The sequence below is a fragment of the Triticum urartu genome, chromosome 4 (assembly GCF_003073215.2).
Source record: "Triticum urartu cultivar G1812 chromosome 4, Tu2.1, whole genome shotgun sequence".
Lineage (NCBI taxonomy): Eukaryota > Viridiplantae > Streptophyta > Magnoliopsida > Poales > Poaceae > Triticum > Triticum urartu.
Window position 1 is genome coordinate 536,681,060 of NC_053025.1, and position 13,127 is coordinate 536,694,186.

General features: G+C 43.1%; 1 protein-coding gene across 2 annotated transcripts; it reads right to left on the reverse strand.

Moving 5' to 3' along the window:
* Positions 1-5,298: 5,298 nt before the first annotated feature.
* On the reverse strand, positions 5,299-10,943 carry LOC125552498 (spastin-like). Of its 2 annotated transcripts, none has more exons than XM_048716076.1 (13): positions 10,557-10,943; positions 10,368-10,459; positions 9,953-9,972; positions 9,245-9,485; positions 9,063-9,158; positions 8,880-8,995; positions 8,719-8,799; positions 7,911-8,034; positions 7,241-7,290; positions 6,473-6,563; positions 5,970-6,005; positions 5,781-5,881; positions 5,299-5,662 (listed from the first exon to the last, which is right to left on the reverse strand). In XM_048716076.1, the coding sequence occupies exons 1-13, from the start codon at positions 10,826-10,828 to the stop codon at positions 5,546-5,548; spliced, it is 1,437 nt and encodes a 478-aa protein (XP_048572033.1). In that variant the 5' UTR covers positions 10,829-10,943; the 3' UTR covers positions 5,299-5,545. The 2 variants fall into 2 exon arrangements, with proteins under 2 accessions (XP_048572033.1, XP_048572032.1); XM_048716075.1 differs by having other exon boundaries at positions 9,953-9,978; positions 10,557-10,942.
* Positions 10,944-13,127: the final 2,184 nt, after the last annotated feature.

The following is a 13,127-nucleotide window of genomic DNA, read 5'->3' on the forward strand; positions in this document are numbered from 1 at the left end:
GAACCCGTCGCCGCACCTGCATCCGCCGGCGCGATCGACGTGCATGGCCCCAACGTGCATGTGTGATAGTCTGGCTTATTAGGGGTGGTAGACTACTCATATCAATAAGGAATTCCTTCTTTTCCGGGAGCCCATTCGGAAAGAACTCCAAAGTTAAGCGTGCTCAGCTTGGAGTAGTTTCAGGATGGGTGACCGACCGGAAAGTTTCTCTCGGATGCGCATGAGTGAGGACAAAGTGCGCAGAAAAGACTAGTATTGATCTATGGGGTCAGTCTAGATCCCGCCAGGAGTAACGACCACCGGCGGGTGTGTCCGGGGCGTTACAAGTTGGTATCAGAGCCGACCCTCGCGGTTACACGGATGTTTGCGGACAGGTGCGCGGTCATGTTGTGCATGACGTTTGTGACCCGTCGTGGCACACGGCATGGCACATGTGCCGGACTGGAAGCACAGACGTTTGTGCCAAGAGGGAACGTTCCTGTGGCCCGACGAGGACGTCGGTTCCTCTGAGTGGGGGTGTATGTGATAGCCTGGCTTATTAGGGATGGTAGACTACTCATATCAATAAGGAATTCCTTCTTTTCCGGGAGCCCATTCGGAAAGAACTCCAAAGTTAAGCGTGCTCAGCTTGGAGTAGTTTCAGGATGGGTGACTGACCGGGAAGTTACTCCCGGGTGCGCACGAGTGAGGACAAAGTGCGCAGAAAAGACTAGTATTGATCTATGGGGCCAGTCTAGATCCCGCCAGGAGTAACGACCACTGGCGGGTGTGTCCGGGGCGTTACAGCATGCCACGCCGCCCGAGGCAGCCTTGTCGGCCTCGCCCGTTGGCGCGTCCGCCACGCCCGCTGGCGTGACCGCGGGCTCGACTGGGTCGCCCGCTGCGTCCTCCGCCTTGCCTGGGTCGGCCCAGCCCACCTCGCCTACTTTGGTCATCGCCGAGTCACCAGCCGCGCCCCCTGGGCTGCCGTCTCCGCCTGGCTCTCCCTCGTCGCTTGTTTCGGCCCAGCCGGACGCGTCACCCCGGCCCGTGTCGCCTATTGCTGATGATCGTTCAGCCGCGACACCACTGGCCGGGTCTCCCTCGTCACTGCCACCATCTACCGGCGATGCAGCTCCCGGGCACACTATGGTCACCCGTCAACGCGGTCATACGCGTAAGGCCAAGACATACACGGATGGCACGGTGCGGTATGACACTCGTCGGCGTGCATTCTTCGCCGCACCCACTTCTCATCGTGATGCTCTTAGTGAACCGGCTTGGCGTACCGCCGTGTCTGAGGAATTTGCTGCCCCTCGTCACACGAACACATGGGTGTTGGTGCCTCGGCCTCCTGGTGTTAATATTGTGGGTTGCAAGTGGATCTTTAAGACCAAGCATCGTCCGGATGGTTCTGTTGACAAGCACAAAGCTCGCCTCGTTGCTCGCGGTTTTACTCAACAGCAAGGGATCGACTATGGAGATACTTTCAGCCCTGTGGTGAAGCCTACCACGATTCGTCTGGTCCTCTCTCTCGCTATCTCCCGCGGGTGATGTCTTCGACAGATTGATGTGAGTACTGCTTTTCTCCACGGTTTTTTGGCCGAAGATGTCTACATGCAGTAGCCCCCTAGTTTTGAGGATGCTCGTTATCCCTCTCATGTCTGCAAACTCCACAGGTCCATCTATGGGCTCAAACAGTCGTCGCGTGCCGGGTATGCTCGGTTGAGTCAGCGTCTCTCACAGCTTGGTTTTGTTCCCTCCAAGGTAGATGTGTCTTTGTTCATATTTTCACATGGTGCTATTCAAATATACATGATGGTGTATGTTGATGATATTGTGATTGCTGGTTCTACACCTACTGTGGTGGATCGCCTTTTGCAGTCCTTGTCTACGAGTTTTCCTATCAAAGACTTGGGCAGGCTGGAGTACTTTCTTGGATTGGAAGCGTCCTTTCATTCAGGGGGCATGACATTGATGCAGAAGAAGTATGCACTTGATCTGCTTCATCGCGTCAACATGGAGAACTGCAAGTCCAGTTCCACTCCACTTGCTACATCTCACAGCCTCTCGCGTCACAGTGGTGCATTGCTGAGTACCGATGACTCTTTCAGGTACCGCAGTGTAGTTGGAGCACTACAGTATCTGACACTCACTCGTCCAGATATCTCCTTTGCCGTGAACAAAGTGTGCCAGTTCCTGTCTCAACCTACGGAGGTTCATTGGGAAGCAGTTAAGCATATTTTGAGGTATGTCAAAGGTACGCTAGACACGGGACTATGGATTCGTAAGTCCAGATTTACTGGAGTCAGTATATTCACCGATGCGGACTGGTCAGGTTGTGTTGATGACAGGCGTTCTACTAGTGGCTTTGTTGTATTTGTTGGACCCAATCTTATATCTTGGAGTTCTAAGAAGCAGCCTACAGTCTCAAGGTCTAGCACCGAGGTAGAGTATAAGGCACTGGCCAATGGCACGGCTGAAGCCATTTGGATAGACACAGTTCTCACAGAACTTGGAGTCACACGGCAGTGCACACCCATATTGTTGTGTGATAACCTAGGGGCAACTTACCTGACGGCGAATCCAGTGTTTCATGCTCGTACCAAACACACTGAGATTGATTTCCATTTTGTGAGGGAACGAGTAGTTGTTGGTAAACTGGAAGTCAGGTTTATCTCAACTGATGATCAGTTAGCGGGTGTATTTACTAACACGCTACTCGACAGATGCTAGACCGTTTTAGAACCAATCTGAATCTTTTATGTACTTCAGATTGAGGGGGCATATAAAATAGGGTCTAGCATATTGTACATGTACATGTATCTGTATATGTATGTAACTGTATTCTGATCATCTATATATTGAGACGTGAGGCTGGATGTTAGCCACCCACGCAAAACCCTAAACCTACCTTTTCAACCGGAGGGCATTTTTGCCAAGACCTATATGCATTGGAGAATGGTTGAAGAGCCAATCCTTCCAAGGAAAAAGAGCGGAATGCAAGAATTTGAATGCAAATTTCAACATAAGGCAAAAAAAAAATTATGCTCGCAAGTTTTTTATCCCAAGACCACCAGCAAGCCTTGGCATACAAACTCGGTCCCACGCGACCAGACACTTAGCCCCAGAGAAGGAGTCATCGTTAGACCAGAAAAAAAAATCCTCCTACGTTTGTCTATCTCCTCGAGGACACTGACGGGCAGGGAGAAACACATCATAAAGTAGGTCGGCGGACTATCCAAGACAACCGAGAGAAGGACAAGACGACCTCCTCGAGACAGCAGGAAAGCACGCCATCCGGCTAGGTAGATATCACAGTGGTCTATAATTGGCTGAAAAGTTGTCGATTGGAGTTTATGGGGGGAGAGGGGGAGGCCGAGGTATTTTTGGGGGAAAGCCGCAATTTCGGCGACGTGCGTGTTTGCCATTTGAGAGGCAAGGTAAGAGTCGACATTAATGGGGACTACCGTGGTTTTTTGGAAATTGATCGAGAGGCCAGTGGCAAGCGAGAAGTCATCAAGGATGCGTTTAAGGTAAGCTACTGCATTTGTTTCAGCTTTGATAATAATTAATGTGTCGTCTGCGTATTGCAGAACAGGGCAGGGCATGGAGGTTGTGACAGGGTGTGCAATGTGGTGGTTATCACAAGCATCAATAATCATTCATTGGAGAACGTCCGCAACGATGATAAATAGAAAGGGGGAGAGAGGGTCACCCTGTCGTAAGCCATTTTTACATTGGATCCAAGGTCCTGGAGAGCCATTTAGAAGGATTGTGGTTTTCCCTGATTGGAGCAGGGTGTCAATCCAGAGAATCCATTTTTCCGAGAAGCCTCTGACCCTGAGAATAGAGAGGAGAGAGGGCCAGTTAACCCAGTCGAAAGCTTTCGAGAAATCGAACTTAATCACAAGTGTGGGCGCTTTGGTTCTGGCACATACGTTGAGAACATCTGCGGCGTATAGAAAGTTTTCCGAGATTGTCCTCCCGGAAAGGAAACATGTTTGATCAGGGTGGACAAGTAGCGGGATAACAGGTTTGAGGCGGTTTGTAAGAACATAGATGCATTTTATATAGATTCACTCATTTTGCTTTGTATATAGTCCATAATGAAATTTCTATAACGACTTATATTTAGGAATGGAGGGAGTATATGCGTATGTTTGTTTGTGCACTACTAGTGATAGTAGCTAGCATAAGTAGGATGTGAGGTTTCTTCTAGCTTGATTGCAGAAAGTGACTGCCATGGCCGGCCACAATCGAAGCTAAGGCTGGCGCTACCATTTTAGGGGAATATGGCACATGATAGGTCATCACTAGGATATGGAGTGGATGCTGGAAAGTTAAACTCCAAAGCCCCCCCCCCCCCCCCCCCCTATCCTGTCACCTACCTACCTCGGTGCGTGCGTGCGCGTGAAGTTAAGGATTGACGAGGTATTGCATTGTGGATGGACACTTGAGTGGAGAGCATTTGAAGATCACTACTAGTACTACCATCTACTAATGTTGTTCTTTGTGAGACATTGTTAGTCCGTTCAGGTAGCAGGAATAACAAAACAAAACAAAAACTTTGAATCGTTCTAGTAATATAATCCCCTGACAGTATTTCACAAGAAAAAAGGAGTTGAACCAGTGAGTGCAGTACGATTTGTCAGTTCGAACTATTGCTGAACTCCATTTCATGAGGCAGGGCAGGGCAGAGCAGAGCTTGTGTTAGGGGGGAAAGAATATTTGGAGCCAAATCAACGGGCCCACAGACCAGTTGGTCGTATACACACATGGGTGGATCCAGAGACAGAGAGAGTAACGGCTCACCTGAACGCTAGTTAGTACTATTCTACTCCCTCCTCCGTTTCTAAACACTAGTTAGACTAAATAATATAAGTATTTTTAGAGATTTCGATATGGACTACATATGGAGAAAATGAGTGAATCTACAATCTAAACCCTAGTTAGTATTGTAATTGTAGGACCCTAAGCCACCATGATGCATGCTAATGATTTTGAAGAAAGAAAAGGGCACCATGATAGGGACAGACGTCTTGACCACCACCCACCGCCACTGATCGAGATCCAGCTCTGGGCGCCGTCACATGTGCTCTCCCGACGGTGGTGCAAACGTCAAGGCGACGGCCGATACGTCGGATTCCTCCAAATGGTTGACCCGTCGCCATCTGCCCAAATGCTCTATATCTTCCTGTCCCGGTTTCTTTTGCTTCGCAGGTACTGTTTATGATCCATTGATTGTGCACGTTGAACAGGAACATGGCTGGATAATGCAAACTGCGGCTGTTTTACACGATCAGGGAGACGAAATCATAAGCATAAAATTATGTGTAGTGTAGGCGCTGATTTTATACAGCATAAGTTAATATGTAATTTTCGCCCATCCGCACAGCTCATGAGCCAGAGGGATTTTCCTTGTACACCATTTACATTGTTGTGACAAATCAAGTACCCGAGTGGGCATATGTGTGTGGCCATTTAATTACGGCGAGGAATTTATGTACATACAGACCAAAGTAAACCTGTCTGATGAACACAACAGGAGGGAGCGTTACTCTTGTCAGCTTGCGCCGAATTCTTCGTTCCATTTCTCCAGCTCATTCCACTTGCTCTTCTGCAGGCTTGGCCTTATCGCCGTCATCGCGCTCCTGAAATCCTCATATCTCAATGGTCGCAGCTGCGGCACGGTAAGCACAAAGTTAGTGCTTCATCCTTGGCCATCAACCACTCACGCGAGAATTCTACCAACAATTTCAAACAGCAAACATGACGGTTTAGTATACAAAGTTCAGAACCTGGTTTGCTTTAATGGTGAGAATATTCTGTGGACCGAGCTCTCTGATCGGCATCATTGCAGCTTCCTCGCACAAGGCTCTCAGGTCACTCCCAGAATACCCTAAGGGACATATAGATATGTGTCATCATCAAGGACCACTGTCGGCCATCATTTCAGAAATGAACATATAACAGAAAGTGGAATTTACCTTCAGTCTCCACAGCAAGCCTCTCCAGATCATGATCTGCAAGGAAACAATTCCAGGTTCAAACATCGTGGGCAGTACTAGACTCGTGCTACATGCATAGAAAATACTGGCTCGGTACGATGATATGCAAAAACAGAACTTACAGCTTCCTCGACATCACTATCACACCACTATGTGCTGTGCAATTGTACACCAGACACAAAAGTAAAAGAAGAAGCCAAGGTTTCATTTTTCATGAGCTGTATGTGAATCCCTACAATTTGTTTACAATAAAAAACGTTTGGATGTTCATTCACCTTTTACACAGAATGGCAAACAAAGTAATCAATTTTGTAAACTATAGTGATGCATACACTATTGCTTTCAAGGTGCCTAGTTTGTTAGTTAATGTACTTTTGGGGTGAATAAGGGGTACATGCAGAAAATAAGGAAGCAAAAGTGGCACTGAAACAACTGAGCAGAGCAAGTGTCTGAAGGTATAACTAAGGAAAGTAGTAACTTACTGGACAATTTGAATGCTTGTCCTTTGAGCTGATTTTTCAGAAGTAACCTCCGTACATTTGGATCAGGCAGTGGCACATATATTCTTTTTACCTGTTTATATGGTTGAATAGAACATAACATTCATTAAAGAAGTAACAGAAACTAAATTAAAATAGTGCTTATTATAGAAACTAAACAAAATAGTGGGTAATAAAGTGCCAGAAATTCAGTAGGGAAAACAAATACCCTAATGTCCAAAAATGATATGCTAGCATTTGCTATTTTCCATGAACAAGGTTATTTAACAATAGCTTTCAGTTTGCTTTATCAGGATTCAGGAGTTGGTAGCCAGAGAACGTAGAAATCAATTTTAAATAGTGATAATAGAAACGAAGCCAAAATAGGGGATGATAAAGTGCCAGAAACTCAGTAGGAAAACTAGTTCCCTAATGTCCAAAAATGACACGGCAAAATTGATATTTTCCATGAAAACACAGTTATTTAATAATGCTTTCAATTTGTTCTATCAAAAGGAGTTGGCAGCCATAGCAAGGCACTATTTTGAAGTTGTAACTAGAGAAAACTGATAGAATTTTGCTGTTCAGTTCCCGACAATTCTCTGGTTGCCACAGGACCCTGTGTAGGGGGCAAAGGTGTCAAGAACTGGTACCAGCCACCAAGCAGCACATACTCCTGTGCATGGTCTTTTAAATGCAAGATGCAAGAAATTTGTAGACATCATCAAACAGCAACAGTAATCCTAAATATATATGTAAGATCAATCTTACCAATCTTCGAAGAACAGCGTCATCCAACTCTTGTGGTTTATTCGTAGCTCCTAACCAAATGATTTTCATTAATAGAAGATACACACAATAAACAAGAAAATTTCGTACAAGAAAAAAAATAAGTAAATCTGTTGTGTACCATGGTTTTTCTAGATATACCTATGTGATAAAATGTGTATTCATCGATTCATTAACAAATTACAATGAGGGCAAATTATACATCACCCGAGATCACAAACTGGTGTGCCTATTGTGCTGCAAACTGTTTCAGAAATGTCTAATCTACAACTCGTGACAAAAACAATTCTATGTCCTAAACTAATGCTGCTGAAGTAATGAAGGAACTGAGTATTGGTTCCAAGGGTCATTTATTTGCAGAACTCAACCGCGATTTTATACCACGAAGAGGGAATACACAATAGACCTGATCAAAATACAGGATATACTGCATAACATAATAGCAGCAGCGAAGAAATGCTAAACAGCATTGCATGTCCACAAATTACTGTCCTAGCAAATAAATGTTTACAGTATGGGGATTCTGTATTATATGATTGCGACTAAGTACTAATAGTTACATGATAGCTGTGTCCTAAGTATTTTCACTGGAAGCAAGCATAGTGCAAAAGATAACCAGGATTAAACAATCAAAAAAGAAAGATATGCTTACCTATCACAATTACTAAATCATCTGGGTTTGATGTCACCCCATCAAACTGGATAAGGAATTCAGATTTCAAACGCCTGCTTGCATCATTCTCGCTAGCTAACCTTGTTGACATCACACTATCGATCTGGATGGTAAGGTAAAATACAACAAAACACATCAGATCCCACTTTTATAATCAAAAGGGGAAAGGATACATAAAAAAAAGTTAACAGAAATGTACTTTGTACTTAGTGTTTCTGAAAAAATAGCATTTCAAGATCTTATACTAAGATAGCAGGAATGCAGATACCATATATGTGCTCAACTGCTCATCTAAACTTCTAGGAAGATTTGACTGAAAACGGCAACTTTGTGCATAAGCCTATGCAGAATATGTACAATGTGTAGTGCATACTTCTATTCTGTGTAAATTTAGAAAAAGCATGTATTTACACTTTTACCTGTAACAAGCGCATGGTTCAAACAAATCAAACACTCCAAAAGAAAACTATTCTGAAAATATGACAAGCGACCAATTTCCCTATCCGAACAACTAGTGATAGCATGGTCAAAATAACATCGACAAGCTTAATAATAAGAAATAAATAAATAAATATTACTACTCCCTCCATTCCTAAATATAAGTCTTTGTAGAGATTTCACTATGGACTACATACGGAGCAAAATGAGTGAATCTACACTCTAAAATGCATCTAAATACATCCGTATGTGGTCCATGGTGGAATTTCTACAAAGACTTATATTTAGGAATGGAGGGAGTAGTACATAATTTCAACAAAATTTGAACGGTAAGGTTTGTAATGAGGACCTCATCCATGAAAATAACAGACGGTTGCCTCTCGACAGCAACCATGAAAAGTGTCCGAACAAGCTTTTCAGCTTCCCCTACCTGTTTTTGCCAACGAAATAAGGTTCAGACAGCAAAATATGCAAGTATCTGACGAAGTAACATATATAGCAACCACATACCCACTTTGATGTCAACGAAGAAGCTGAAACATTAAAAAATGTTGCTTCAGATTCTGACGCAACAGCTTTGGCAAGCATTGTTTTCCCATTCCCCGGAGGACCAAAGAGAAGCAGCCCTGAAGAATAGTTATGAATTTTAGAAAAGATCCAGAGAAAGGAAACCTTCAACACGAACAAGTTTACCTTTCGCAGGCCTCCGAAGACCAGTGAATAAATCCCTTCGCTTAGTAGGTAAGATAACCATTTCCATGAGTGCTTGCTTTGCTTTGTCCAGACCAGCTACAGATCAAACCAGAGAATAATGACACCATGATTAATAACTGGGCTTGAGCCAGAGCGCACAAAGAAAGTCAACGGTTGCATACCAACATCATCCCATCTGACAGATGGACTTCTATCCACGATTGTCGTATTTATCATTTCAACAAGTTTGTCATCATCCTTTCCACCAGCTCTTTGCACTGGCTTGGATCCACCATCGCTATTCTTCTGATGAGAGGACGCTTGACCACCTCTGTTAAAGGTGGGGTTAGACTGCACAGCTGACTTACGGAAGCTAGTTGATGCTGGTCTCTCAGGCCTATTTACTTGATTGTTTGTAACAACCTGCAGAAATAGCGCACATGGTAATGGAGGACTTTTCGACCAATGCACTCGCTGCAAAGTACTCCTTAAAAAGAAAATAGACTTCAATATGTATATAACTATGTAACCCAGGCATCTAGCTAGCTTTCTTTTTCTTACAACAACTTATTTTGATCAATGTTTGCTACCGCACATAACAAGAACTCAAATAGATGCATTATACTAGCACTCCTAATCGTAAGAGTTCACAAGAACAACATATCCATAGCAAGCAGACTTGCATTGATAAAGTAGCACTGCAGCAGTACCAAATCAACAGATCAGTAAAACGCTGTTAACCGGGAAGGAAGCAAATAACATGCCGCAATCGTTTTCACTAAAACGCTAGGTACAAGACAATTCAGAATGTACCAAGTAGACACTAGACAGTTGAAGCTATCAGGCAAACCATGTACCACGTGTAAAAATTCAACACTAGAAGTTTATACCTTCTTGGGGACTGGTGCAGCTGCTCCTACAATGTCAGACAAAATGAAACAAAGTTAAAATCCAACTAATTGAAGTCCATAATTGCAACAGTAGGGAAATGTATGTAGGACCTATGTGAGCAATCAAATCAAACTACTTAAAGTTAACTCCCAATGAATTATAGTCCACAATCGCAAAAGTAGGGAAATGTATTACAATTCACTAATGGAATCATATAGGCATTAACCCCTAAATTTACACAATTATGAAGTGATTAACACAACAAAACTACAGCTACGATCACAAGAATGTTGGCTGCTTCTAACGTGTTCGGACTGACAAGTGCACACACATCGCTGAACAAGTTTCACATGCGCACAAACTTGATAAGTCGGGAAAACTGGGGAGAAAACGAAGAGGGGGGGAGAGGCTCACCGCTCCTCCCGCCGAGCACCCTGAGCCGCTCCTCCACCTGCGTCTGCCACTTGGCGATCTTGTCCTGGTACACCCTCACCTGCCCCCTCTCGCTGCAAACCCCCCACACAGCACACCAATCAGCGACCTCAATCAAACCCTAATCAAGCCGCGCGCGCGCAGCGGAGGGAAGGGAATCAGAGAGGGGACCTGGAGGAGACGGCGTCGGGAACGCGGGCGGCCTTGGCCTCGAGCATGACGCGGAGGGCGTTGCGGTAGTGCGCCTCGGCGTCGTCGGGGAGGCCCCACTCCTCGGCGCGCACGGCCTTGTCGATCTCCTCCTTGGCCAGCTCGAAGTAGCCCCGCAGCTTCACGGCCACGCGCTCCCCCACCACGGCCGCCGCCGACGGCGCCGGCGCGTCCATGTGCGGCGCGAAGAGGAGCGACGAGAGGGAGTCGGCGAGCGCGCGGAGGAAGCTCATGCGCCGGCGGGGGGGAGCATCGTCGGAGATTCGCCGGAGGAGGGGAGGGGGAGGAGGTTTGCGTGGGGCCTTGGGGTTGTTGGGGGAGAGAGGCCGGAGAGTCTAGTCCCCCGCGGCACGCATCTCCCGTGGGCCGACGCTGCCGTTTCTCGGGCCGGATGGTATCTTTCCTCCGTTTGACTTCACACTGTTCTGGCCCGAAGACCATGGCCGCACTCGCGTGGCCCGCCCTACCCCACACGGTTATATCTCGCTTCACACGAATATAGTTCATGGAGTTAGGAGCTCAAATATCGAGGCCCACAAGTTTGTGAGACACGGGGTTTGGCTCTCATGTTTGGTTAGGCCAACTTGATGATCTTTTTTTCGTCTCTGTAAACGGAGACAGCCCTGGGACAGCTATGGCTATAGCCCCAGGCCTAGGAACAACTTCACTCAACATAGCATAGCCGCAGGCTTAACCTGCTGCTAGCTCCGCCACTGACTGTAAACACTGTGACAATTAAATAGAGCTTCAGAGTTTGTCTTAAAAAGAAAAGCCTACCTTGACACACAAAAAGATGGAATCTGCTATCAATTCAGGCGCAGCACGAGCGGCCCGGCTCAGGACTCCCTCGTTTAAGGTTCCCTCGTTGTACTTTTCTTCTGCTTTCTCTTTCTTTTTTGTTTGGTTATTTTTGTTTTTTCATAGATTTTCTTCAATTTTTTCTTTGCTATGACTTAGTTTTATTTTCATTTTTACTGGTTTTCTTCATTTCTTTTTTGGTTTTCACAGATTTTTTTTGTTTCTTCCTTTTTTACTTTTACTCTTTCTTGCTTTTCCTCTCTCTTTCCTTATTGCACTGTTTTCTTGGTTTTATTATTTGCCTTTTTGTTATTTACTTTCGTTTCTTTATTAGTTTTCTTTTGATTTTTCCTTTTATATTTTCACCACGTGTCTACATTGTTTTACGCATTATACATTTTCCATACATGACAAAAAACTTTTACATACATGTTTAATATTTTTCAAATTCATGATGAACATTAATTTTAAATAAATATTTCAATATCTATTCTGGTATATATATATATATAAATAATATTTTCTAAGTAAGTACAACTTTAACCATTTTCATATATATGACTAATTTTTTCAAACATATATTTTGATGTCTAATTTCTTCATGCAAATTGTACATTTTTCTTACATGATACATTTTTTATACATGTATAACCTTTTATATATACACCTTTGACATTTTTCATATACATGACTAACATTTTTTTTAAACTTATATTTTTTGATACATCAGGAACATTTTCATATACATATTATACATTTTTGTATACATCATGACCATTTTATATACATGTTTCATTTTCCAAATACATTATTCATATTTTTTTAAACCTATAATTTTTATTTCTAATTCTTTTCATACTCACTGTACATATTTGTAAACATCGGAAACATTTTATATACACATTTAACTTTTTCAAATGCATGACTAACCTTTTTTTAGTGTTTTATGTAATTTTTTTGTAATATATATAAATATTAAGAATATTTGGATGTATAAACTAAAATATAAAAATAAATCATAAAAACAAAATGAAAAGTCATAAAAAAGCAAAAGTAGGCAGTTACTTGGCTGGCGCATCTCGCGGTCACCTTCAGGCCAGGCTATCTCCATCTCAAGCCAAGCGAGAGATATAGGGTTGCCCACCAAATAGCGACCAAACATGTACCCCCACTCACCCACTATGTAAACTTGGGCCAGCCCAACAAGCTCCCTCCTACTTTCGTAATATTCGGTCTTTTTCTAATTTTTCTTTCATTTTTTTGGCTTTTTTCATCTTCGCTCTAACCGATTTTTCATTTTCTATTTTCATTTATTTTTATTATTTTTAAATCTCATGTTTGCTTTATCTTTTCATTTTAATTTTGCTTTATCTTTTATGTGTTTTCTTTCTTTTTATTTTTCATTTTGCGAACAACTTCCAAATTCGTGAATTTGTTATGAAATCAGGCATATTTTCGTATTCATTATCGTTATTCAAAGTCTTCAAATAAAAAGTCAAATTGTAAAAAAATCATATTAGGAAAAAAATTAAATCATGAATAATTTTTGAATCACGAACATTGTTTTACAAATTATGAAACACTTATTGATTTGAATATTTTTATGACACTAGAGAAAGTTTTAATTAACCGGTAAACATTTTTTGCATCAATGATTTTATTCATGAACATTTTTTTAGAAACATTTTTTGAAATGCATGAACATCTTTTCGGTTCAATGATAATTTTTTGAAT